The 26702-nt window shown below is 48.7% G+C and overlaps 1 protein-coding gene across 4 annotated transcripts in view; it reads right to left on the reverse strand.

The window, feature by feature from the left end:
- Positions 1–26702, reverse strand: part of RABL6 (RAB, member RAS oncogene family like 6) — a 53965-nt gene that overhangs the window by 2511 nt on the left and 24752 nt on the right. For 2 of the 4 annotated variants that reach the window (XM_041475033.1, XM_041475030.1), the window contains 7 exons: positions 24604–24707; positions 14765–15117; positions 12404–12569; positions 5132–5350; positions 4195–4543; positions 1956–2127; positions 212–261 (listed from right to left, as the gene is read on the reverse strand). In XM_041475033.1, the coding sequence (XP_041330967.1) occupies positions 212–261; positions 1956–2127; positions 4195–4543; positions 5132–5350; positions 12404–12569; positions 14765–15117; positions 24604–24707 (1413 nt within the window). The remainder of the gene's footprint in view (positions 1–211; positions 262–1955; positions 2128–4194; positions 4544–5131; positions 5351–12403; positions 12570–14764; positions 15118–24603; positions 24708–26702) is intronic. The other 2 variants (XM_041475031.1, XM_041475032.1) reach the window with 2 other exon arrangements.

Below are 26702 nucleotides of genomic sequence, written 5' to 3' on the forward strand. Positions count from 1 at the left end.
AACTCACACATTCCCTTTTCAAAATTCAACTGCTCTACAAGCTCGCTTTGAAGTTCAGTGGTCTGCAGAGCCTAGGAGGCACAGATCAGAGGTGCAGGATGTGAGCATGGAAGGGAGTCCACCAAGTCCCTTTCCCAAGGAGGAAACCACGGAAGGCCATGTCTGTTCTTGGCAGGTGGGTAACACAGCAGATCTGTTTTATTAATAGTACCTCTTTGCTTTTCTTTTTCTTCTTCTTTTTCTCCTTAGAAGCTTGTTTATCTGTTAAAACAAACAAACAAAAAACCCAAAACTAAACCCCAGAAACGTGTTTAATTTAAATGGTAAGAGCTGTAATTCTGCCCTGGCCCCATTTCTGAGAACAAAATGCTCCATCGTGGGCATCCATGGGCAAAGGAAAGGCCAGCACCCCAGGCCAAACTGTGCCCCTTTGGGAATCAACACAGGCTCCAGCACTCACACCCTGACTCAACCACATCTGTCTCGTTTGATTATGAGCATTATATGATCTGTGTGATCAACACTAGAAACACATCTAGAGACTAGCTCTACAAACTGGTCCAAAGGCCAAACTTGGGACTGGATTGTTATTTCCAGAAATGAAGAAGAGCTCTTGGGAACAGTTCCCCTCTGATGGAAATCCTCCCAGGCATCTTCTCTGAGGATGACTGAGGATACAGTATCAGCAGATGGGACACCCTGGCAGGCCAGCATTCACTGCTGCTCACACTGTGTGTGGAAATTACGTCCCCAAAGCATCCCTGCTGCAGCCCTGCTCTACACGGGTGAATACTTTCACACTACCAAACAAGTCCCAGACTCCATCCCTGTCACATCTGTCAGATATGACTATGGCTGGTGACCTTGTTGCTGAGTGTCCACTGCCTTTGCACAAAACCTCCTTGAACGGGGGAGTACCTGCTTGGCTGCTTCACAACAGGCTTCACAGCAGCACCACGTTTCACATGTGCTGTTTGACTGTCACTCTTACCTACACATGCCTTTTTCCTCAGCTGACGTGTAAATGCAGCCATGGAGAAGCCCAATTGCTAGTAAAGCTCCAATCACTGACGACCGAGAGATGGTTTTATATTTATCACCAAAAGAGGAGACAGGAGGAACCCACATTTAATTATTTAGGAATCTAAACTGAAGTTAAATTATTGACCTGGGCCTCTGCAGATGCACTTACAGCTATTTCAAGCTCTGCTGTTCAGCAGCTCAGAGTGACAAGCTGATGGAACCATGGCAGCCTGTGACACCTTCCTCACAATTTTGGAACAGCTATTCAAGGAGCACTCTGGTGCTGCTCACAGCTTTTTTCCTTCCTTAAATCTTTAACTTCCCATCTTTCATGCTGACATCGGGGCAGGTCTACAGGAAGTTGCTTTGCAGTAGTGCCTAGACAGCAGGAATTATTTGCATGAGTAGGATTTGTTCCCTCAGGGAAGGAGGGGGGGGGGTGTGGTGTGTGTGTGCAAAAAATAAAGCCTGAGGAATGCTTAGGTTGTGATTAGGGCCCCACCCCATCTTTCCCAAAAACAGAAGATGAAATTGGCAAGGTATGTCAGAGTATTTTGTTCAAGTTGATCCATATTCTCGAGGGGGTGGACACTGCAGTGCAATGTTGAACACCACTTCCCAAGCACACAGGGCTAAGCAGGAAGGCTTACACAGCAGCAGCCTGTGAAAGATGTGCTTCTGCTTGCAGCTGGGACAAAAATAACCCATGACTGGTGCCAGGGACAAGCCAAGTTCTCATCCTCATGGGGAAAAACTTAAAAGCTATTTATGCTGTGTTAAACCAGATTACAGCCTCACACAGGGCACTGCATGAAGTTAGAGGGTATTTTATTTAGTGCAAATTGGTTTGCTGACACCCTGGAAAGAGTTTGGAAAAACCAGATGCCTGACAAACAAAAGCAGCAAGAGTGGAAATAAGGTGTGAGCTTTACCTTCCTCGCTGCTCTCCTTGGGACCAGCTTCTTCCAAACCCAAGCCAAAGAGATCTGAGTCATTCTTCAGTTTAAAGGAGGGGACTGTTGATTTCACAGGCTGGGGTGGCTTTGCCAGTGAGGTATCATCATCAGATATTTCAGAGAGATCTTCCCGCACTGGGAATTCATTCTAGAGAGAAGCAAAGGCAGACAACACTGACAAATGCTTCAACCAAAATCTCTAACCATTCTGCATACAAAAATGTCAGATGTCAGCAGGTGGGGAGGAGGGAAGGAAATGCCATTGAACTGAGCTGTTATTGCCTGGAAATCAATGTCCTCTATCTCATGAGCTCTAATTTTTGCCTTGGTAAAATGCCTTAGTTGCACTGGCACTGGCAAGGCTGTTCTGAGAACTTCGCACTGGGACTGCTGAAATCAAATTCCCAATAGAAAGGGATTAAATAAGACCTTCAACTCTGTTAGCTCACCAGCATCAGCTTCCTCCTGCCCTGGGGAGGCACCTCTGTTCTGGGAAAATCCAATCTAATAGACTGAAAACTCCCCTCCAGCCCTGAGCGACAAATGCTTTCTGCTGTGCAGCTCTGTGGGTCTCAGGTACCAGAGGCAGCAAGGCTGAGGAAGCAGAGTGTGTCTGCAGAATAATTCCCTTCATCAAGCCAAAAGGGAATGTGCTCCCAGGGCAAATCTGCCCCTTCAGCATGGGCTAAAACCCAGGATGCTGCAGAGCCTGGAAATTACCCTGAAGTCCCCAGTCTCTGCATGATGGGAATGGAAAATCAGTTTAATGATCTTCTGATACCTGCCAACTCACCCTCTTCAGAATCTGTCATCCAACCTTTCCTTGTATTTTTGTACACGGATGGAAAACGGCCCCGCTGTGCTGCTGGTCAGGCAGTGCCCCCACCCTGCTTGTACTGGTTTGCCTGACCAGTACACCCTGCAGTGGGAAAGCGTTCACATGCTATGGAGCATTCCCTGGGTCAGGCATTCCTTGACACTGCTGCTCTCCCATCAATCCCTCTCACTGCAGCATGCAAGAGATGGAAACTTGCTCCAAATTATTTTGGTTTCATATTAAGTTGTCAAGAAAAGCAGGAAGTTAAGAAGCAAAATGAATAGAAAATTACTTAATAAACAGCATGACACATGAGTAAGGTCAAAGAAACTGGGACAACAGCCCTTTCAACAGGATTCCAGAATGATGCCAACAGAGGGAAACCTTCTGAACACCAGCAAACCCAGACATCAGGACAACCCTGAACAGCCACTGCCCATCCCAAACCACTGCTAGCAGTTTCCAGAGATTGCTCTGCAGGCTGTGAGTAGAGGTCACCAAACTCAGGGATATCTCAAGCCGTGCAGCAAGTTCTGACCAGTTCAGAGAAGAGGTGCAGGACAAGTGTCTTCTCCACCTGTAATACAGGGTAGGTGTGAGGGGACTCCTGGTGTGTTTGTTTTAGCAGACACCTGCTGGCACGTGTTAAATGTCATAGACCTTACAGCTACCTCTGCTGTCCTGGAAAGTCCTTCCCAAGCAGACCTTCATTCTTCCCTTTAAGCTTTGCCAAGCAGATTTTGTGATGGCCTTTTTATTGCTGGATTGAGTGCAAAGAGCTCACTCTTTCTGGCAGAGACACCTTTCTGCACGTTAAGCTTCACGTGAAAACCCAGTAGCTTTGCATTTCGTACCTCCCACACTGCTGGACTGGCTAAGAGCAAACAGCACAGTAAAACACCCCAGCACAAACCTTGTTTGTGGTGGTAAACACAAACCTCATGTCAGGGAAGGTCTACGCTGGATATTAGGAAAAGGTTCTTCCCCCAGAGGAAGTGCCTGCTGGCACTGCCCAGGCTCCCCAGGGAATGGGCACGGCCCCGAGGCTGCCAGAGCTCCAGGAGCCTTTGGACAGCGCTGCCAGGGATGGACAGGGTGGGCTTGTTGGGGGGTCTGGACAGGGCCAGGAGCTGAACTTAATGATTCTTCTGGGTCCCTTCCAACTCAGGATATTCTATGGATCTGTGATTCTATGGGGTTCTTGCTGCCAGGTGGCTTCCATACTCAGAGCATTACTGGGTTTGTGCTCACATCACACTCTGCAGGTTGCTTAGCACCTGCCTTGCTGCAACTGCTGCTGAGGGAGGGCAGATCAGATGAAGGCTGTGCTCAGGGCAATGCCTCAACCCTTCCAGCTCAGCTTGGCACAGCTCACAGCAACATGGGCTTGTTATTTACCATCTTTTTCTTCTGGCTGTCAGAATCTTCACTTTCAAAGTCTGGGTCATCCATAACGAATGAGAGCATCTGAGTAGCTATTGGTCCCTCTTGGTCACTGTCAGACTCCTCAGGCTTCTCCTCTTTGACAACTTTCTGCTTGGAAGCAAGTCCTTTGCTTTGGGCAGTGGCCTTTGAGGCCTGGGCTGCTGCTGTGGGGGCAGCAGCAGGAGCTGCCAGGCTTGTGTTGCCCTTGCTGCTGTTGCTTCCTTCAGACCCAGAACGGGGAGGTAAACTGTCAGGAGGCTTCGGGTCAGTTGCTTTGGTCAAAATTGCCTCACTCTGGGGTTTCATAGAATTTCTGGAAGACCTGAGAAGAAACAAGTTGTCAGAGCTTGTCCACCCTATTCTGTGGAGCAAGGCACAGTTAACAGCTGAGCCTGCCTGAGGGCTGCATCATGCGTCCCACTGGGAAAGGCAGTGCATCCTATAGGGCTGTGGGGTCACATGCACCACTCAGGCTGAGGGTAACCCTCGTGTCCCTAATCCTAACCCTCACCCCACAGGATGTGGTATGTGGAGAACATCATTGTTCCTCAGCACAGGGTATGGTGAGTGACTCCACTCCCTTCTCCCAAGTGCCAAGACTTCACTCTTCTCTCCTCCCCACAACACCACAAACAGCCACTCTGGTGCTTAGTTCCAGGCTCTTGCTCAAATTTGAGGAAAAGCATGCAGAATTGCCCCAGTGGCACAGGAGCGCAGTGCTCCAAGGCACAGGGTAGGACACACCACACACAGCAGTTACACCTACAGTAACTACAGTTCCAGCTCACAGCTGAAGAACAGGCAGACAGAGACAACAAGACTTCCCAGAGACCACACACAGTCAGTGGCAACATGGAGGAGAGATCCAGGCTTGCCTGCACAACCCCACACTTCAGTCTATGCTCTGTACCTTTTTTTTTCCTGCTCTGTGTTTTTGTCTCCATCAGATATGAGGACGACCTTAGAGTCCTTCACCTCTTCCTCTTCCTCCTCCTCACTGGAGAGGGTGATGTTCTTGCTCGGCACCCGTTCTGCTGCCAGCACTGGTCTGCTGGGGATTTTGTCATCCAGATCCAGGTCGTCTTGGAAACCTGCCACCATGGGGTTCCCTCCAGGCGCCTCTCCATCACTGCAACACAGAGAGTGATCAGACACAGCACCCCAGGAGGTGCTGGACAGACCTGCCTCCCCCTGCACAAAGACTGGGACTGGCCTGGCTTGTACAGCCAACTTCCAGGGCCACATGCCCAGCCAGGGGCAGCTGATGATTAAAGGGGCTGGAGCATCTCTGCTCTGCAGATAGGCTGAAAATGGGAATAGTCAGGTCTGGAGAAGAGAAGGCTCTGGGGAGGTGTGAGAGCCCCTTCCAGGGCCTAAAGGGGCTCCAATACAGCTGGAAAGGGACTTTGTTCAAAGGTCAGGAGGGACAGGATGAGGAGAATAGCTTTAAGCTGAAGGAGGGCAGGGTTAGACAGGATATTGGGAAGGAATTATTCCCTGTGAGGGTGGGGAGGCTCTGGCACAGGGTGCCCAGAGAAGCTGTGGTCACCCTTGGATCCCTGGAAGTGTCCAAGGCCAGGCTGGACGGAGCTTGCTTGGAGTAACCTGGGATAGTGGGAGGTGTCCCTGCCCATGGCAGGGGCTGGAATGGGATGGGCTTTAAGGTCCCTTCCAACACAAACCAGCTGGCGATTTTGTGTGCTTCCAGCCTTCCCTTGCCACTGCCCCGCTCAGGCTGGACCTGCTCCCTGCAGGCTGCAGCAGTGGCAGGACCCCTGCACCAAAAGGGCCACAGCAGGATGTGTCACAGAGCAGCTGCTGCCCCTCAAGCTCGAAATGAGTGGCTGGAGAAGATGAGCCTCAGAGGTACAGAGAAGCTTGTTGCCACAGCTTCATCAGAACACAGAGCTCCATCCACCATGCAGGGATCAGTCAGTCAAACTATGGGAACTGCCTGTCTTCATCCCCACCTCCTGTAATTAAACCTGATCATACACTGTCACTGCTATGGGAGTTCACTGGCAGCTATTAGCTTCCTAGAACAATTTCTATTTCTGCAGTGCTCCCTGAAGCAGGCAGATACACAGACACCATAGCCAAGCTTTAACATTGCTCAAATTAAATTAACCTAAGGACACACCGTCAGAGCTGGGAGTCTGTCAGCCTCCCTGGATGTAGCACAGTTCTGTGTTCAATGGCAGCAGCTTGAGAGAGCTTTGCAGCTGAAATTGAGGATTCTTGTCTGAATGTCCCTAGGACTCAATTTTAACACTTTCTGAAAAATGTGCTCATGTCAGGAATATAGGTATTTTCCCCAGGCTCAGCTGATGAGCTTCTGCAATCCTTGTTCTATTTGTTTCACCTACAAGAGATAACCCGGCATGTAAGTCTCTGCCCTTTTAATGATGTCACCTGGATGGTACAAGCACAACCTTCTTTTTATATAGAGATAAAAACCACATTATAGCTTGAGATTAGATTGTACAGACATAAACAAAACCCTAAAATCCTTTAACTGGAAGTAAGTGGTGTTCCCAGCACAGGACAAGCACTGGAAGACAGTGGAGTATGGTGTGCTGGTGAGATGAGAAATACCCTAAACACAGTTGGGATGATGGCAACTGCTCACTCTGGCTCCTCTGTGTGGCTGGGTACTGCTTGACAAGATAGTTTTAAAGAGTTAATACATCTGCCAACAGACAACGGAGTTGTTTGTGACAATGGGACACCAGTGATCACAACCAGTGCTTGTCTGGGCTGGAGTGCTAAGACCAGGACCAGGCCCATGCACTTGGCGTGGATCCCTCTGCTCTAAGGACCTGCTCTCAGTGCCCTACTGTGCAGGGCCAGGCTGCTGAAGAGCCCCTTCATCACTAACACTGCTGCTCTCACACCATGCCAGGATAGAGGCACACAGCCCAGCCACACAAAGGAGAGGAAAACTGGTGCCCAAGCAGCCCCCAAAGCTGGAGGAATGACAAGTGAGTGATTCCTGAGGTTTTCAAAGCACTGGCAGGGTTTTCTCTTGAAATGCACTGAAAAGAAAATGGAGTTGCATCCTAGAAATGGCATGGTATTATTCTGAACTAGACACACTGCCTTTCTTCAACACACCACTGCTCTATTAGGCACAGGGGCTTTTAAGAGATTGCTGCCACTGTCCTTCCACACTCCACACAGACCTGCAGCATTTCCAGCTTTCCCAGTCCGAATGGGTGTACACCCTGATGTGTACATGCCCTCACCAAAGTGGGTCACGTCCTTCCACAGTGAGAACCCTGCCTCCATCTCCAGCCAACACAGATCGCTGAGCGACAGCGTAAGAGCAGAGCAGTGGAGTGAATATACATCAGGAAAATCACTGCTTCAGTATAAACAGGCTCTGACAAGGCAAAACTAGCATCAGCTTGTGGTCCTGAGCTTCCAGCTGGAAGGAAGGCAAAGCATGCAAACCCAAGCACATTGCACCACTCCCTTCAGCCCTTGAAGCACTGCCAAGCTGGCATGAACAGTGAGCTAGCGTGTCTGCAGGTGCAGGTACCCCTCCAAAAATGATGCTGCTCACTGAGGTCTGCTCTGAGCTAGTGACCATGGAGCCTGCTGGGGTGTCCTCTATGAGCCTCCAATGCATCACAGATTGGCTGCTGGGGAGGAAACAAACCCTGATGCAACCTGCGCTCACAGCCTCAAATCTGGCTGCGCTGTGTTCCCACAGCCCTGGGAGTTCAAGGGCTCCTTTTGTGGGGCTAAAGAAAGAGAAAAAACCCAAGCTCTAATAAAGCAGGTAAGCTGAGGGAATCTCATGCTACAGGATGAGCCTGTGTGGCTGTTCTAGGATATGCTGGTCTTCCACTGTGAACCTTCCCTCCCTTGGGCTAGCACAGCTGGGCATCACGGAATCCAGAACAGATCCACAAAAGCAAAGAAGCACTTCAAAGCCCTTCAGATGTAAAGACACAGACATCTAATCCATGTTTAAGATACATGTCTAAGGATGCAGAAAAGAAATATCAGGAACACTGTCAGGTAAAGCATAAACCGGCTTTCTGACACCTTCAGCCCCCCCAGAGACCCAGGCTGCCTGACCCAGCAGGAGCCAAAGGCGAGATGCTTTGGAGCCAGATTAGGTCCTCTGGTGCACTCACATCCATGCTGGCTCAGGTTAACCAGGTTAAGGAGCAGCAAATTAAGTTCTGAAACAGCAAATGGGGAGATTGAAATACCTTCCTAATTAACTGGTAAAGAAACTGAATCTGGGAGTTCTCTACTGCAAGTCAGAGAACCACAACATGCCACTGAACAAAACCCAGGACGCCACTGCAGCCTGGGGCATGCCAAGCTGAACAAGGTGCCCCTGCTGCCAAGAAGGCCAATGGTGGCCTGGTCTTCATGAGGCAAAGCACTGCCAACAGGCCAGGGAGGAGACGCTGCCCCTCTGCTCTGCACTGGTGAGGCCACAGCTGGAGTCCAGTGCACAGCAAAGACAGAGTGAATCCAGTGAAGGGCCATGAGGATGATGAACTGACTGGAGCACTGCTCACATGAGGAAAGGCTCTCCCACATGAAAGCCAGGACTGCTCAGCCTGGAGAAGGCTGGAGGGGACCTTATAAAGGTACTTGAACAGCTGAAGGAGGTACAAAGAAAATGGAAACAGGCTCTTTTTGGTGCTGCCCAGTGCCAGGACAAAAGGCAAGGGACACAAACTGTAACTCAGGAGGTTCCCCACAAACAAGCAAACACTTTTTCCACTGAGCACATGCCTGAGCAATGGCATGGGTTGCCAGAGAGGTTGTGGATTCTCTGGAGATATTCAAAACCCATCTGGAAACGGTTCTGGGAAACCAGTTCTGAGTGGCCCAGGATGAGGGGGAGGTTGAGCTGGATGGCCCCCAAGCTGCCCTCCAACCCTGTGAATGTACCTCAGTACACCGAGGTGCTCTTGGAGCTCCCTGCAGGACTCCTGCTCAGTCACCAAGGCAATTCCTCTTCGGTAGGAGAAACAATTTCACAAATTCTCAAAGCATGGCCCATTCTTCATGGCCACATCTTCAATGACACTTCAGACTTGGAGCTTACCCTTGGCTACAGCACACCCAGGCATGCTGGTGAGCTGTGCAAGATCAACCAGATACTCAGGTATCTGCTTCAAAATGAGCATGAGACCTGAATGCATCTTGCTGGGACATTCTCAGGCCTTGTTCTTCACTCAGATACAGGGGAAAAGCAGCTTCCACGATTCTATTTTCTAAAACAAATAAAATCTTCCCAAGGTTTGAGTGATTTCACAGATCTGTGTTCTTTAGGTCAGAGATAAATTTCTGCAGCAGATTTTATGGGAATTACAACCACCTCCTCACTGCAGCAGAAGCTGATTATGGAGGACAGTGCTTACAGAACTGGAATGCTGTTCCTACCTACTGTGGGGCTGTAACTGACATCCTGAAAGAAAACAGTTATTGCAGGTGATGGTCAGAATCACATCTGCATCTCTGAATTTCTGCACATCTGGCTTATTCTAGTAGGCCCCTTTTGGCAAGAAACAGAATGGAAAATTGCCAGACCACTGAGAAAACTGCATTATGTAGAAGAAACCAGAGCAAGCCATGGATGCCAGGTTGCAGAGGAGTAACGAGCATGTGAATTTGCAGGGATGTGCTGCAAGGTCTTCTCCCAGGGAAACAGAGCTGTTGTGACTGCACTGGGTATCACTGTGAGCAAAGGACAAACTCTAAACAAAGGAGCAGGGCTCTCGCACCCCTATCCGACATGTTTGACTTTTTATACAGTTTAACACTTATTTGCTTCCACTGACTGACACTCTGGAGCAGAGAAGCCTTTGTGAAGGATCAGCCTCCCACCCACAGTAGAACTGCAGCTCCAGAGCTCTGAGGGCATCTCAGGACCCAGTTCCTCAGAAGGTCAGGCTTGGTTCTTCTGACAATTCCTTGTTAAACCCAGAAAAATAGCTCAGCTCTGCCCAGCTGTGAGCAAGACGCTTTGTAGGCCAGCATGCTGCCAGCAACCACCACTTTCTTCTTGCCTTTTTTTTTTTTAGTTTTGATAAAACATCCACGTGTTCTGCCATCACAAGGGATGATGATTCAGGCTGACCTGCATTACACAGGCATTGAGCCTCACAAACAGCACTGATCTGAAGTTGCTGTGGATGAAGTAGAGAACACTGCGTCATGACAAAGATGTCAAAAGAGACAGAATCCACCACATTCACAGATGAGCAGTGTCCATGCTTAATTAGTCCCCTGGTTAATCCAGGGTTGATGACAAGAGGCAGCAGACAAGGAATATTCTGAGCAAAGGGATACAGAGCCTGAGAGTATGCTTAGGCCACCTCTTAAGAGACAGTCTGCTTTCACATGGCTCGCTGCACATCCTCTTGTCTGAGCAGCTCAGTATACACAATCCCCTTTTTTGGTTAAAAAACATCAAAGCCAGGAAAAGAAAAAAAAGGGTGGAAAAAGTGAAAATTAGCTTATGGTATAAGCACAGCTCTGCCATTTTGAGGAAATAATTATAGAATCACAGACTGGTTTGGGTTGGAAGGTTTTGGGTTGTTAAAGCTCAGCTTGTTCCAACCCCCTGCACTGAGCAGGGACATTTTCAACTGGATCAGGTTGCTCAGAGCCCCATCCAGCTGGACTGGGAATGTTTCCAGGGATGAGGCATCCACCACTTCCCTGGGCAACGTGTGCCAGGGCCTCACCACTTTTGCTGTAAAATCCTTCTTCCTTATACCTAGTCTGAATCTCCCCTTTTATTTTAAAATCACTATTTCTTGTCCTATTGCAATAGGCCCTGCTAAAACCTCTGTCCTCATCTTCCCTTAAATACTGAGAGGCCGCAATAACATCTCCCCAGAGCCTTGTCTTCTCCACGTGAACACCCCCACCACCCCCAGCCTGGCTCCAGAGCAGAGGGGCTCCAGGCCTTGGAGCATCTCCATGGCCTCCTCTGGACTCTCTACAGCAGCTCTACATCCTCCTCATGCTAGCCCTCAGGGCTGGAAGCAGCTCTGCAGGTGGGGTCTCACCTGAGCAGGGCAGAACTCCCTCTCCCCTGCTGCCCAGGGGATCAGCCCAGGGCATGGGGGGTTTCAGGGCTGGGGCAGGTCCAGCTCTCACCCACCAGCACCCCCAAGTCCTTCTCCCCAGGGCTGCACTCATTCCCTTCACCCTCCAGCCTGGACTGATCCCAGAGGTTGCCCCAACCCAGGTACAGCAACTTGAGCTTGGCCTTAGTGAACCTCATGAGGCTCTCATGGGCCATTTCTCACGTTTTCCACAACATCCCATTATTCAGGAGTATCACTCACACTACACAACCTGGTGTTACTGATAAACCTGATGAGGGTGTCCTCAATCCCCCTGTTTCATGGATGAAGTCCATGTCTCAGTACAGATCCTGAGGGACACCACCCATCTTCAACTGGACGTTGAGCCATAGATCACTACTCTCTGGATGTGAATACCCAACCTGTCCCCCATCTTCCATCAAATCTGTGTCTCTCCATTTAGTGAGAAAATTCTGGGAAGAAACACTAGACACAGAGAAAAAGAAAGGCACCCTCTAAGAGTTTTTTTGATTCTGCAGGCAACCATGCAGTGACACTCCCAAAGGAACATGACTTTCTCCATCCTTCTTTCCAGAATCCCACAGAGCTATAGAGTGCTCCCAAGCATCGTCCACCAAACCCCAAACCCCTTTACAGTGCCTCAGTAATGACATTACCAAGTCACAGAGGACTTTGGTCACACCTTGTGCCTCTGCAGGAGGAAAATATTCATTAAGCAAAACACAGTATCCCTGCAAAGTGCACTATGTTCTAGAAGGAAAATATCTCAAATTATTCATTGTGTTCGGCCAGAAGGAAAATCCCTTCCTGACCCAAAGGGCCCAGTGGTTTAATGTGAGCACAAAGCAAGACAGCAACACCAGGAAGGTGATAATCTGCTTTTCATGACGTTCTTCCTTCCAAGGGAGCAGTGTGTGTCACTAAATGGGAAACAGTGAATGCTACGACTGACCATAGCACAGCCAGAAAGCCTCTGGGGCAGCTAACTGCTCTGGGATCACTGAATGGTTGCACCATGTTAGCCAGGCTGCACATCCAGGTGTGCCCCCGCTGAGGACCTGCCCTCCCTGCTGCCACCCTCCTTCCCTTACCTTTCACTATCCACACGGTGTTTGGCCTGTGGTTTCCCTTTGTCTTTCTGTGGCGCTGGGTCTTCCAGAAAGCTGTGGTCCAGGCTGTCCTCAGGAACAAAGTCCTCCACACTCTGTACCTTGGCAGGGGCTGCAGGGTTGGGGGGAGGAGTGGCAGCAGCAGGATCTGCATTAGTGACAGGAGTTGTAAAACACTGGTGTCACCACAAGCAAGACAGAAATTGGCTTTTTCCAGATCTGTGCTGCCCAGGGTGGCAGCAGCCACAATGCAGGACCCTGGCTCCACAGCGAGGGAAGAGGAAGGTTATGAACAGGATATAAAACAGCCCAGAGTCTGACATGAAGGCTTTCACAGATCATGGCTGCTGTGGTTTAGAATGCACCAGGCTGACCCACGCTTTTAGACGGACTGAAAACCTCCCTGGCAAGGGCTGGCTCTGCTCTCCAGGGAATGCTATGACTGTACCACAGGTTTTATTACACCTGTGCTATGTGCACTGCTCCTGGGGGATGTCCCTTCACAATTCTCTTACATTTTCCCAGACTGTTCAGTTCACCTTCTCCTAGCCTCTTGCTTTTTCCAGCTGTAACTGTCCAAGGCAGAATTGTTCACATTGTGCTTTTAGATGTTTTGTGTAAACAAAAGCTCAAGAGCTACCTCAAATAGAAAGTGACTTTAATACAGTTTATTTGTAGAAACACCTTTACCCATCTTCAAGGTTATCAGGATGAAAACTCATGAAATTAGCATAACTAAGAAGCCTGAAGTGATTAACCTTTCCAGAATTTACAATACTCAATGTTTTTCCTCTGCTCATGCTGCACCTCACATCGAGACTTTTCTTTTGGGTAAAACAAGACTTGTGCCTTTTTTTTCTAGATTTTGCTCTCCTTAGCACAACTTTCAGATCACCTCTGCATATCAACAGTACCACTAATGCCCCAGAGTAGCAATGGTGTAAGCTAAATCACAGACAAAAGAATTACTACTCAAAGACTTCAAGAGAAATCTTAAATAGTATCTCCCAAAAAAACCAAGTATTACTTTGTAACAATGATTTTTTAGCTGCTTTCCAGTGAACTGGTGCCTGGGTACATTCCAGTGGAGGTGCAGGCCCTTGGCACACCACTTGCAACACTGACACATCAGCTCTTCCTGGCTGCCTTTTGCAACTGTCCCTAAGCATTCCGAGATATCAGGGCTGAAAGTCACAAGCCCAAAACAGCTGTCAAGCTAAGGAGGAGTTAAAAAAAAGAGAAGAAAAACCCCAAACCCAATCACTGTAACACTCGTAGTAGACCACTTGTCTTTTTTTCTACAGATCAAAATGATAAATGTTATTTTTTATCGACAAAGAATTTCTAACATCTCCTCCCCTCTTTGGATTTTGTTTTGTTTTCTCTGGGTAGGAACAGTCATAAACAAACCAAAATGGGTGCATTGTGTCATCTCTGGGAAGAGGCACAGGATGCAGAACATTGTGTGCAGATCTAAAACCAGACCATTTCAACATCTGAAATTGCAACCTGTGTCCCCAGCACCTCCTCCTTTCTCTCTGTGGGTGTCTCAGGAGCACTGTGAGCCAGTGTGAGAAGGAAGGTATTTCCAAAGGGTGACTCAAACCATGTCATGATTTTTAGGAAGTGCCAGCTCTGCAGCTCCAGTTAGCTCTGCAAACAAAGTGAATGTGACAGGCAAATTATGGTCCAGATCAGTAAAATTACATGCAACAAACCCTTGATGCTTCTGCCTGGCACTCTGCCCGGCAGGGTCTGGACCGAGGGCTGCACTGCTCCAGCGGGTACCAGTGCTGAGGCAGCAGCGGAGAGGTCCCTCCTCCCAGACTTACTCTGAAGGAGCAGATTTCCCCAGAGGGGGATCTGCGTGGAGCTTGGACCTATGTGACCATTTCTGGCTGAATAACCTTTAAACCCAGTGCCCCGCTTCTCTCCATTATGCACAGGAGCCCCTCCAGACTGCCACATATGTGCAAGAATGGCACTTCAAATAACTTCTCTAGCCATTTTTTTGGTATTCAAGAGGTATTTTGCTCCTGGTAAGAACTTGACATTTTACTCATTTTATTAGTGTCCCCTGTGTGTTCAGGATCTTCCTCTTAAGCATGCTACAGCTACCACCCAGCTGGCTGGGCACAGTCCCCATCCAGCACAGAGAGAAACCAAAATGCTGATCAGGAGAAAAGAGAATGACAGCCCAAGTCTCCCTGGACACCCACTGCACAGGCATGGTACCTGTGGCCTTCACACACCTGTCTGCTCAGCCTGTTGCAGGGAAAAAATGAAATGAAAACTGGAAGGCCTATGGGTCACATCCTGCCAGGACAGGGCACCAGCACCTACCTGGCTGGGGAGGAGCGGGCTCGGCTGCGGGGGATGTCCCGAAGAGCCGCGCGATGATGCCACGCTTGGGCGGGGGGGCTGCGGCCGGGGGGGCCGCGGGAGCTGTGGCAGGTGTGGGGGGCTGCGGGGCCTCGGGGGCAGGCACTGGTGAGAAGGATGAGGCGGGGTCAGGAGAGATGGTGGCGCCTGTGGCAAGTGGCAGCGGCGGCTGGGGGGTGCTGGGGCTGGAGCTGCCTGTGGATGCGGAGCTGGGAGGTACAATGGGTGACTGGGAGCCGGAGGAGGGGCTCTGCCCATTCGTCGCTAGTGGTGATGTGTGTCCTTGGCTTCGGGCTTCCATCATTTCCAGGAACCTGTGGAGAAGATAAATTACAAATATAAGGAATGGCAAATCTCAGAATCCCAGACTGGCTTGGGTTGGGGGCGACCTTAAAGCTCATCGCATTCCAACCCCTGGCATGGGCAGGGACACCTTCCACTAGGCCAGGCTTCTCCAAGTCCAACCTGGCCTTGGACCCTTCCAGCAATCCAGGAGCAGCCACAGCTTCTCTGGGCACCCCATGCCAGGACCTCCCCACCTCCACAGGGAAGAATTTCTTCCCATCCAACCCTGCTCTCTGCCAGTTTAAAACCATTGCCTCTTGTCCTGTCACTACCTGCCCATATAAAAAGTCCCTCTCCTTCCTTTATGTAAGTCCTTTTCCCTTTTCATCTGGCTGTGTGCTGAGCTGGGAGAGTATGGGTCTGCTTCCAGCTGGGCTCGGGAGGGGTATGAATCTGCTTCCAGTGACACTGTGACTCCCTGGGTCGCAATAAATCTGGTTTACCCACATGAGCTGAACTCACCCCATTTGCATTGAGGTGTGGAGAATCCCAACCTGCTCTGCACTACAGTATGAAACCTATATTTGCAACAGTACTGGAAACTCCCTGAATAGACAGGCTATAACAACATGCCAGGGCTTGAAATGCAATCTGAAGTCAGTTGTTGGATATGTCTCTAAAGGAGTAAGTGCTGTAGGAATGGCACGTTTTTACATTCTGCAGAACAAATCACAGTACTCAAGAAAACTGCTGTAATAACCTCTTTATCAGCCAAGAATGGATTTGAGAGGAGAATCCTTGAATATCCAAAGAAAAGAGCTGTCCTGAGGGCTCAGAGAAGACTGACTGCCATTACCCTTCTCACAGGGTGCAGATCCACATGCAGGCTTGCCCCTGCACACACTCCCCCTCTGTGTGAGAGGCCCTGCAGCCAAGTAGCAGGAGCTCTGGAGCAGGTTGTGGTCCTGGCTGGGTTCCCGACTGGAAGAACATTAAAGCCTGTACCACTATAGAGAGTGAAAAGCTCTTTCCTTTTCCAAAAGAAACCCAAGCTAACTCAAGCCTCCCTCTGTAGCCCGCAGGGTCAGCAGCCTGTTTCACACACTGTGTGGACAGAGACAAGTTTTTGCCATGAAATGGTCTGAAAAACAGATCTGCCACATGCTGCACAGCTGAGAGATACAGAGAGGACACCCAAAGTGAAGCATCCCGTGTAATATCCAGCACATCCCAGTCTTGCCTCTCATTTCATTAAGCTTAATGAATTTGTGCACAGAGGCTCTGGATTCAGCTGGTTCTACAAGACAGACTTTGGTTGTGCTCCAGGCAATGAGAGTGTGAAGGGAGAGCCTCCTCTCCCACACAGAGCATGACCTTGTCCTTCAGGGACCTGAGCCAGCCAGAACCTTCCCTGGACTGACTGCTGAGCAGAACGCAAACAGTGGGGGCTAAGAGACTCTAAGCCTTGAGATATGATTTCCTATCTTAAGGCAGTAACCTGATATACTTTTAAGGAACAAAATAATATACTTTGTGACCAGCAGTGTCTGGAGTCCGTCCTAGGGAACAATAGCCCCAGGAAGCTCTTACTTGAATTGGAAACCAGCAGTCCTTCCTAAGTAACTGGGTAAAGTGGAGATCGAGGGCAGCACTAAAAAGCAGAATTAGTGAGGCAACATAAACAGACAGGGACAAGATACAGATAGAATTGGATGATCCCAAGTAACCGAAATAGGAAGAAATTCAACAGTACAAACAAAATTGTCATCTACTCAAGGGTGAGGAAAAGTGTTCTTGCTCCCAGTTCTCCACATGAGAATGGCTAGGAAAGACCTGCCTCGCTCATTCCAGAAGTCTGGACTAAGGACTGCAATCCCAGCCACGCCAGAGCCTGGCTGTCATGTGCTGTCCATTGACATCCAACCTATACCTGCCCTGATGCAGCTCCAGCCATTCCCTGGGTCCCGTCCCTGATCACAGAGAGCAGAGATTGGTGCTGCACCTCCGCTGTCCCTTATGAGGAAGCTGCAGACTGCCAAGGCACCTACATCAGTGCCATGCTGTGTTCTCACTGATGCTTCCATCAGGATCTGGGCCAAGACTATGTGCCTATTCCACCCAGAACACTGGTTACACCAACATAAGCTCCTGGCAGAGCTGAGCTCACAGTATGTGATGAGCATCCAGTCCCCATCCTCCCTCTCCTGGGGCGAGCTGTGCGACAACACGTTCCACTGAAAATGATGCATGGATTTGTCATGCACCAGAGAAAAAACATAAAAGAGTTTAACTCCTGCACTGAGCTCTGTGGAGACTGCATCAGGCTGGTTTGGAAGGTGCACAATACATCACACATGCTGCAAGAACATGATAGTGTGTGCTCAATACCTCTTCGTCACTGCGCTCCCTTCCTGAGGAGGGGGGCCATGGCTTTGCATCCTCCAAGCAGAATATGCATGGCATCTGTGGGGTGGGAAAGACAAACCACGAGGCCCTGCAATTCAGCCCTCACCCAACAAAGCTAAGGCTCTTTATCCCCAAACTATGTGAATTGCCATGGCCTGCAAAGCTGTTTGTGAGCTTTGCCTACATACAGTGTGCAACTCCTCGGCTGCACATCACATGTGCTGAATTCTGCCATTCCTCCTCTCCCAGCTTTGATCCAGGCCTTCTGGTGAGCCGAAGACAGGAGAGCTGAGCAGCTCTGCTTTATGGTACTCACTCCTCCTCCTCCTCCCAAGACCCACTCAGCGTTAAAGACTTCTGCCTCCCAACTGTGAGGAGAGATTAATCCCAGATGATCTACACGCATCCCTGCTCCTGTTTATAGCAACAGCAATCCTGGATGGAAGCCTGCAAGCCTGGGCACTGCTGCACCCAGCAGCCAAGGTACTGCTGCCAGCAGTACTTGCTCTCCTGACTGTCTGTGGGAACACCTAAATCACCAACACGGTTTGAAGTCAGAATGAACAACCTCTGAGCCCCAAGCTGCTGAGTCCCACCATCGAGGCAACTGGCTGACTCAGGTAGGATAAGATGATTGTACACTGAAGATTTGGGAACAAGGAGGCACAAAGAATATACAGAGTCACATCAGCATACAGAATATGAAGCTCAAAGAATAGTTAAAGCTGTACTCAACAAAGCACAGGAAACTCTTAACAATACCAGAGTATTTAAAGATTTACTGTACGTGGTTCTGCCAAAGCTGCCCATTTTGGAAACAACCTGCTTTGTTCTGGGAAAGTAGCCAGCTCCAGAGGGAGGGAAGGCTGCGACTACCACCTGTTTCTCCTCCAGAAACACATGAAATTTAAGAGCTGGAGGGAAAAAAACCCCACTACATAACTGAAGTATAAAGAGTGTCATCCTTTCCTGCAGTGCAACCAGACTGGGGCACAAAAACACACGCAGGCTTTGTCTACACCTGTGCTCCTGTACCTCTGTCACCTGTGGTGTGTGAAGGGCATAAAACAGGAGACAGTGAGTTCTTTAGTGGGAAGATACAAATGGTTATTTGGGGACAGCACAACACAGACTACACAGACTCTTGCCCCAGCACAGCACTGAGGACAGCTGTGACATGTGTGCTTCATGTTACCATGACCAGCTCCAACTAGACACGTGGGCCAAGCCTTGTGCTGTGACACTGGGGAAATCAGGGTGGTCTGACACTGGTTCTATCTACACAGGCTGCATAAACCAGCTCTGCTGAGTTTTTATAGCCAGATCTTCTTGAGGGAGGTGGGTGGAAAACCAGCACATATTAAATGCTGCCAGCAAGCTCGCAGTAATTTCCAGGATGGAGGTGTCTATGCATCCTCCACACTTTGAAAATACTACATAATGCATGAATGCTTTCTCTGGCTTTACACACACTCCTCAGAGGCACAAGTGTGGCTGTTTTGGGAACACACCCGGCCAAACCTGCCATGTGTCTGTTTTTTCTCAGATTCTACACAATCTGTCCATTCCTCGTTCTATCCATCAGTCCTTTGGAAAAGGACTCACTCAAAACCTTACTGTGGAATAAGCAGCTTTGTGCCCACTCTGGAGGTAGCAGACCAGGTCCTACTAAAGCACAAGGTGAACTCATACCTGAGCACCTTTACTCCGTTGGGATGCAGAGACTGCAAATATACCATGCACGTTCAGGTGGGTCATCTGTTCTGATTCACAGGGGCTCCTTATTTGCCTTTCAATCCTTCCATTACAGACCAAGTAACAAGTGCAAAACATCCTCAAACTCCTGAATAATTCACTGGTGGGTTGACCTGCTCGCAAGAGGAGACTTTTATGCAATTTTAAAGACGAGCACACTCTGTGGGAACAAAAATTCATCAGGGCCTGAGGTTACTGTTGCTCTGCCCCCAGGGCAAACACAAAAAACACAACAGGACTTGCTAGCCTCACAATTCCTAAAATTGTCAGTGCTTGTGTTCATTTAACATTGAATGTGGGAGCAGCCTAAAGCTTTTTGGCTCCTGGTTCTAACGTGCTGTGATAAATTGTTCATGTGGCAAGAAAGGCTCTGGGTTATTTTATTAATTGTGAAAATGAAGATTAATCGGCTGGATGACATAATTTTAAGTGGGGTTAGCAAGGTTATATTTTCACATGTTTGTTTTGGGCTCATTAAAGGCACTGCCTCAATCCCCCTAGCCCAGGTCCCTGAATGCAGGATCAATGGCCAAGCAGGTTTAATTCCTGCTGTTGTCCTGTTTTCCACCTGACAAAATGGATGCAGCAGGATAACTCTCTGCTCCATAAAATACAGGACATGTTCCATGTCCCCACTTCTCAACCAAGACTGACTGATGACAGGCTTAGATGCACTTAATTCTTAATGCAGCACCCCCAAAAAACATGACCTAGATAAAGTCCCATCATAACATGACAGAGTCCCATTCTGGCTCAGGCTGGCTCCTGACCTGTCTGATGACCACAAGGATTCACAGCAAGTGGAGAAGATAGAAGTGGGGCAAGGGGAAGAGAAAGCAGGAGTGGGTTTACTCTCCCATCTGGTAATTCAGCCTGTAGCTGGTGTCACTCTGGACCTGTACTTACATACAGTGGAGGATACCAGAGAACAGCTCCAGCAGCAGCTCCTTCTGCCACTGGGCAGGTATTACTCAGCACCACGGTCTTCCTGAAATTATGAGCTATGCTCAATGTGGAAAAAAAGCAAATAAAACCCCAATCCCCAGTCCATGATTCTGCAGTAACTAAAGCTGTCTCTCTGGGGAATGTGTCTCCCTAAAGCAGAGTCCTCAGCAAGAGAGCCCAAATGCCTGTCTGCAGTCACTGGTGTGGCACTCACATGGTGAGAGGAGACAGCCTCAAGCTGTGCCAGGGGAAGTTTAGGTTGAGTATCGGGGAAAATTTCTTCACCAAAAGGGCTGCCCAGCCCTGGCACCCTTCTGTGGGGGAATGGGCACATTGAACATATACAAGTTTTCCTTGAAAACAGAAGATAAGCTGGGTACAATTAAAAATGGAGAAATTGAGCAAATTAGGTACAAATTCAGAACATCATAAAAGTCACTACTGTTTGTTTAATAAGAATTCAAGAATTCAAAAAGGACTGAAATGTTCTTTTAGCAGCATTGAAAATGTAAAATCTGAAAGCACAGGGACAGTACCAGAGCCAGAGGTATGTCAGGCAGTGAGGAGCCTAAACACAGGGAAAGAACTGGAAGCAGACTGTGTCTCCTGCAGGCACATCCAGGCAGTGGCTGCCCAGGCTGGCTTACGTAAGGCGGAAGAGGCAGCGTTGTGTGCCACCTCGTGTTGTCTCTGGGATCCACATTTTGGATCTGTGACGTTTTGTCCTTAGGTCCCCCCCACTGCAGCAGGAGGAAGAGTTCTTGTTCTCTTTCAGTTCTCACTGAGCCAAATTTAGCACTGATCACTGAGAGCAGCTACCAGACGTGCACAGGGGTGAAGGGAGTAACTGAGATGTCCTAGCACTGTCACCTCGCTGTGCTCTGTGCCCTGATTTTATGGCAGGAAAGCAGGAATGGCCTCTGAGGAAGTGCTGCAGCGGCCACACCATGGCCTGGGGCCCCAAATACCTGCAGTCATCTTCCCTTGCTGTGCAATTTGGGTGACCCATAGCAGAACTCCCAGTGCTGTCTGAACTGAAGCAACTAACATAAAGGCCTTATGACAGGAGGTATGACAGGTGGGGTCTTGTGACGGGAGGCGTGACAGGTGAAGGTGGGACTCCTCTACCAAGCAAGGAAAAGGAAAAAGCAAAAGAGGCCTCAAGTTGCACCAGAGGAGGTTCAGGTTATTAGGGAAACTTTCTTCACAAAAAGGGCAGCCAGACTTTGGAACAGACTGCCCTGATAGTGGTGGAGCTATCATCCCTGAAGTGTTTGAAAAATGTGGATGTGGCCCTTGGGGACATGGTTGGGTGGTGGCTTTGGCAGTGCCTGGTTAACAGCTGGACTTGGTGGTCTTAGAGGGTTTTTCCAATCCTAAGGACTCCACGGTTCTGTGATCTGTCAAGGGTCACCAAGTCACACTGCACCAATACACATGCTATACACAACAGGGTGAGTGGCAGCAGACAATGTACCAGGTGCTCACTTGGACACTCACTGATGGAGCATAGGAAACCTGGTGTCTTAGGTTGGAAAATGCAAGATCTGGCTGGGGGTGTGTATTCTATTGCCATCTGTTAGGGATGGGGCAGTTATCTTCTGTTAACTGGGCCACCTGTTAAAACCAGGTGGGGTAGTTTTCTTTATCTCTTCCACAACCAATCCTCCCTCTGGAAAATATCTTCTGTTAATGGGCCACTGAGTGTCCCTGCATGGCTGATAAAATTCCATCATCCCATTGGGAGATGCTCTGCCCAAGGGAAGCAGCCAAGCATCCCCACCTGGATACAATCTAAGCCTGGAACAGCACAGCAGCCTTTGCCCACTGCATTCCCAGAGGAGCAGCTTTCTTCTCCACTGCATTCCCAGAGGGAGAGCAGGCCCATCTACACCACCACTGGACCTTGAGAAGAAAACTCCACCCCCCTCCAAGATCCCTGCTCCAACAGAACCACCACTGTCACTGCAGGAAGGCTGCAGCCACCATTTAATTGGACTGCTGATTCCAACCTGACCCACAGGGGGTCAGCTCCTATTCTAACTCTGGCAATGTTGTTTTGTATTACTGCATTTTTCGTTTTATTTTAATTTTTTTTCCCTAATAAAGAACTGTTACTCCTACTCCCATATCTTTGCCTGAGAGTCCCTTAATTTCAAAATGATAATAATTCAATGGGAGGGTGTTTGCATTTTCCATTTCAAGGGAGGCTCCTGCCTTCCTTAGCAGACACCTGTCTTGTCAAACCAAGACACCTGGTAATCCCAAAACGATGGGCATCTGATGGATGCAGGGACCTTCCCAAGCCCTAATAATGAGCACTGCAGACCCGCCTCATGCTGCAAGCTTTGATTCCCATCACACACTGTTGTGTGCACATGTACTGTTTCCCAGCCCAAACTGTTTACTAAGGTTGAGGCTTTACCCAAACCTGGGTTCTCTGACGTATGAATGTGAGTATTTCTTTAAATTAGGTTTTCGGCTATAAAACTCGAGCCTGGAGACCTCCTGCAGGGATAAAAACTGAGTGTAAGAAGTGCATACCTTTCAACTCCGGGGCTGAAGTAACCCCTTTGCAGCTCATCTGTCCCACAGAGGTACCATTTAAACAAACAGACTCTCTGTTTCTACCTGGGGTACAGAGAAAAACCTTAAAAACCCTAAAATAGCACTCTTTAGTCAGTGCAGTCGAAGTACTGACACATGATGCTCCCTGGTGCTTTTTTTTTTGGGATCTGTGCCTCTAGCCAGGAAGCATCCAGGGGCATTTTAAAGCCCTTCCTCTAAAGAAGCGTTATTTTCTGAAAGTGAAGAACTTTGGCTTCAGTACAGATATGAACATGCAGGAGCTGGCTAGCTGCATAAGGTGTCACTTTATTTGCTAAACCAGAATCCTAGAGAAAAGTCTTGCTTTTAATATTTCAGCAACTCCTCCTTTGTCAGGCTCTGATATTTCTGAGGCCACATTAAGCTAATCTGGTCTGACAGTGCCAACAGCCTCCCAGCAGGGCAGTGTGGTCCTACTGGGTGATCCAGTCTAATACCTGTTGCTGGAACAAGAAGGTCTGGCCACCCCTCCACCACTACCACACTGCTGCTGCTGCCTTTAACATCTAAGATTTTCTCAGAGCCAGCCCAACATAGACTAACCCTGAGGTACATATAGCAAAGATAGATTTCACAGTCACAGAGTTTCAGACTAGTTTGGATTGGATGGGACCTTAAAGCTCATCTCATTCCATGCCCCTGACACAGGCAGGGACACCTTTCACTGGACCAGGCTGCTCCATGCCCCATCCATCCTGTTTTTCTGCTGGATTTGTGAGCTGAAGTGACACATATGGAGACCCAGCACACGCTAAAGCTGCTGGAAGGGCAAGAGGTGACAAAACAGCAAGATCTTGTGCTGTGAGTTTGAAACAGCTCTGCCAGCTCCTGATTCTATTAAGTATCCTCCCATTACTGAAGCAGTACAAACAAAAGTATGGAAAACCATCTGACAGCACAGCCCATGCAGCCCAGTCCTTTGAGGAGGGACATCAAGAGAAGTGCTGAAGACATGAGGTGACTAACAAGTCCCTCAGGAGGAGAATGAGGTGAATGCTCTGGAAACAGCATTGCTTTGTGTGAATTGGGGTATTTCAATGCCCTCCAAGGAAAACATGCTGGACAAGGTTATATTATAGAACTTGAAACTTGGTCTGAAAAATGCTTGTCCAAGAGCCTGTGCATGAATATTTCATAATCATCGATCCAAATTTCCAAACAAAAGGTGCCTGTAAATAATCTTTTTTCAATACATTCTGAGGCTGACTTTTCTGGCTTGCACACCACTGCAATAAAGGCCTTGTGATAGGAATTCACAGAATATGGATTCCTGCTCACTGTGCTACAGGTGTATTGGCTTTCTGGGGCTAAAGCTGGCAAACACCATTACAAGCAGCCAGGGTGCAGAACGGACACAGAAATACGGCAAAGAGCTCAGAAGTGCTCAAAGGGAACAAAAGACAGCAGTGCTGTTGTTGTTACTTTCTGCTGTCATAAGACACAAAATACACAGGAGTGCAACAGCCAGGAGAGGAACCAACTTGTGTGCTGAGCAGCTGAGAGATGAAAAATATCCCCTTCCAGCACTTTATCTACTTCAGCATGTGCTGGCTCCAGGTGTGCTGCTCAGCCCCACCTGCCCTGCTCTCCCCAGTCACGTGCCTGTAGGAACCAGACCATTTCACAGGGATCCCCAGGTGCATGCTTTTCTTCAGGCTATGCCATTCAAAAGCAACATTTTATCCGAAGGATCCCTAAATGTTACTTGCTAGACCCTTCAACCTGGCCACATGCCACAGCTGGGGCTGCCCAACATTCATGTGACACCCAAAGCAGTTAGAAAAGACAGCTCAGTGACATACAGTTCGTAGTTTTGGTCTTCAGTCTCTTGCTGCACTGACAGCTCCTCCAGAGTTGCATCAATATCCAGCTGATTTGTCTCCAGCTGCCGTAGCAACGTCTCCCTCTGAGGAAAGGAAAACAAGCTGGGTCTGAGCAGAAGGGTCACTGTAACAGATCTCTGTGCAATGAGATCCTATGTCACCACTTTACCACAGCACCATGTGCAACAGGAGCCCTGGCCCTGATCACGGTGTCCATTTAAATACAGAGCACAAAGGGAAAGTGAATAAAAAGTAGATAATCTATAAAGTCTGTGGGTAAGAAGCATCTTGTTCTGTGAGCTGCTCTCAGCCATAAATCAATAGTGTTATTTCAGACACCACAGCACCAGTTACATTTGCAGAAGGGATTCAGCCCCCGCAGAGATCAGCTGTGCAACTCATTCACTCAGGCCTTTTGATTTTCCCTGCGCTAGATCAGCCCCTCTGGGAGGGGGATGATTTCCCTAGATCAGCCCCTCTAGGAGCAGGACCCAGTTGAATGCAAAGTCTCCCAATATTTTTTTTTTTGCTGTTGGGGTAGATGAGGGAGCACAACCTATCAACTCAGTGACATTTCAGAAGTCCTTGCCCCTCTGCCTCCAGCTGCTGTTCCACAGATGGGGGACAGACACTCTAGCTCATTTTCAATGGGCAATAAAGTGAGTTGACTGCACTAATGTAATCTAGGACTGCCCCACTCCGTCCTTCCTTTCCCACACTTCCCACAGAACTCAAACAAAACCTCAGCTGAGGGGAAGGGCTCCCTCTTCCCGACATCCAGATGGCAGCAAGGAGAGATCAATACCCACAGGCCCAGCCAGCTCCTTCAAGGGCTGCAGCCCTGCAGGGCTGACACAGCATCCACTCCAACAGAAACATCATTCCGGATCCCCTGGACAAGACTACAGCTGTCAGTGGTGCAAATCCTGCCCCATAGCCCCATCCCCTCTGCTCAGGCATACAGATGGGCACTGGCCCTACCCATCAGCTCACCTCCAGAATTTTGGAGTCAAAAGCCACATGTTTGTGCCTGAGGGCATCAATCCTCCCTCTCCCCCTGCCTATGCACTGGATGGCACAGGAGCAGGGCCAGCTTGTGCTGAGTTGGTGACTCCCAGCCCTGCACAGTGCCTGTTACAGCAGGTCTATGGTGCTACGTGCTGCATCCCTGCCTAGGCAGGAGGACATGCAAGATAAACACCAGGCTTCCTCCAAACGGCCAAGATTTTTGCTTTGATAACTGCCTTATCCTCCAAGTACATTTCAGCTTTGCTCTGACAAATATTTTTGAAGGTTAGCATCAATAACCATGGTGAATTCTTAATTCCCTGTCTGACAACACTTGAACTCACTGCAGAAAGATCCCATCAGATTAAAAGCCCAAAAGGAAATCGATTACATAATTCCCAGAATAACATCCATTTGAGAAGACAAACACTTGCATGAAGTGATGGTGTTCAGTCTCTACATGCACATGCTGCTGGTATTATGGTTTCATAGATGTGACACTTTGAAGCTATCAAGCCACTACACAGGTTTGAAGAGCAATTAACCCATCTGGCTCACACAAACCACACCAAGTGCTGTGCTCTGGAGAACAATCACAGCACAGCCTGAGCCCTCCATGGAGAAACTGATTTATATCAAATTCTACTATGACTGAAATCAGCAAAAAAGTTTAAATAATTTTTATTTTGTACTGTAAGACCAGGTGACTCATCAAAGTTGATAACCCTAATTTACTGGAAGACATAGCCCTTCCTGAAATGAAAGGGCTTCTATGATCATTTAAGCTAATTTACTGCTTCCAAGGCATACAGAGTCGTCATGTTTACCTTTGCCACTGTGTTAAGAGCTTGGAGCAATCCCTCTTTTCTTTGCTAAGTAATTTTTATTCATCATATTCAAGTGCTCTCTGCAGATGGAAACTTGACTTTAACTAAGATGTATGCCTGGAACTACGAAGTCATTACTTAACGCCAATTCCTTTATTGTTATTTATAGACAAGAAAGATTCAGCAAAATATGCTATTCATATTTAAAGTTGCCACCCTGATCAGAAGTACTAATGAGGACTT

This window comes from Pyrgilauda ruficollis, unplaced genomic scaffold (assembly GCF_017590135.1).
Source record: "Pyrgilauda ruficollis isolate IOZ18807 unplaced genomic scaffold, ASM1759013v1 scaffold34, whole genome shotgun sequence".
In the NCBI taxonomy this organism is placed as follows: Eukaryota; Metazoa; Chordata; class Aves; order Passeriformes; family Passeridae; genus Pyrgilauda; species Pyrgilauda ruficollis.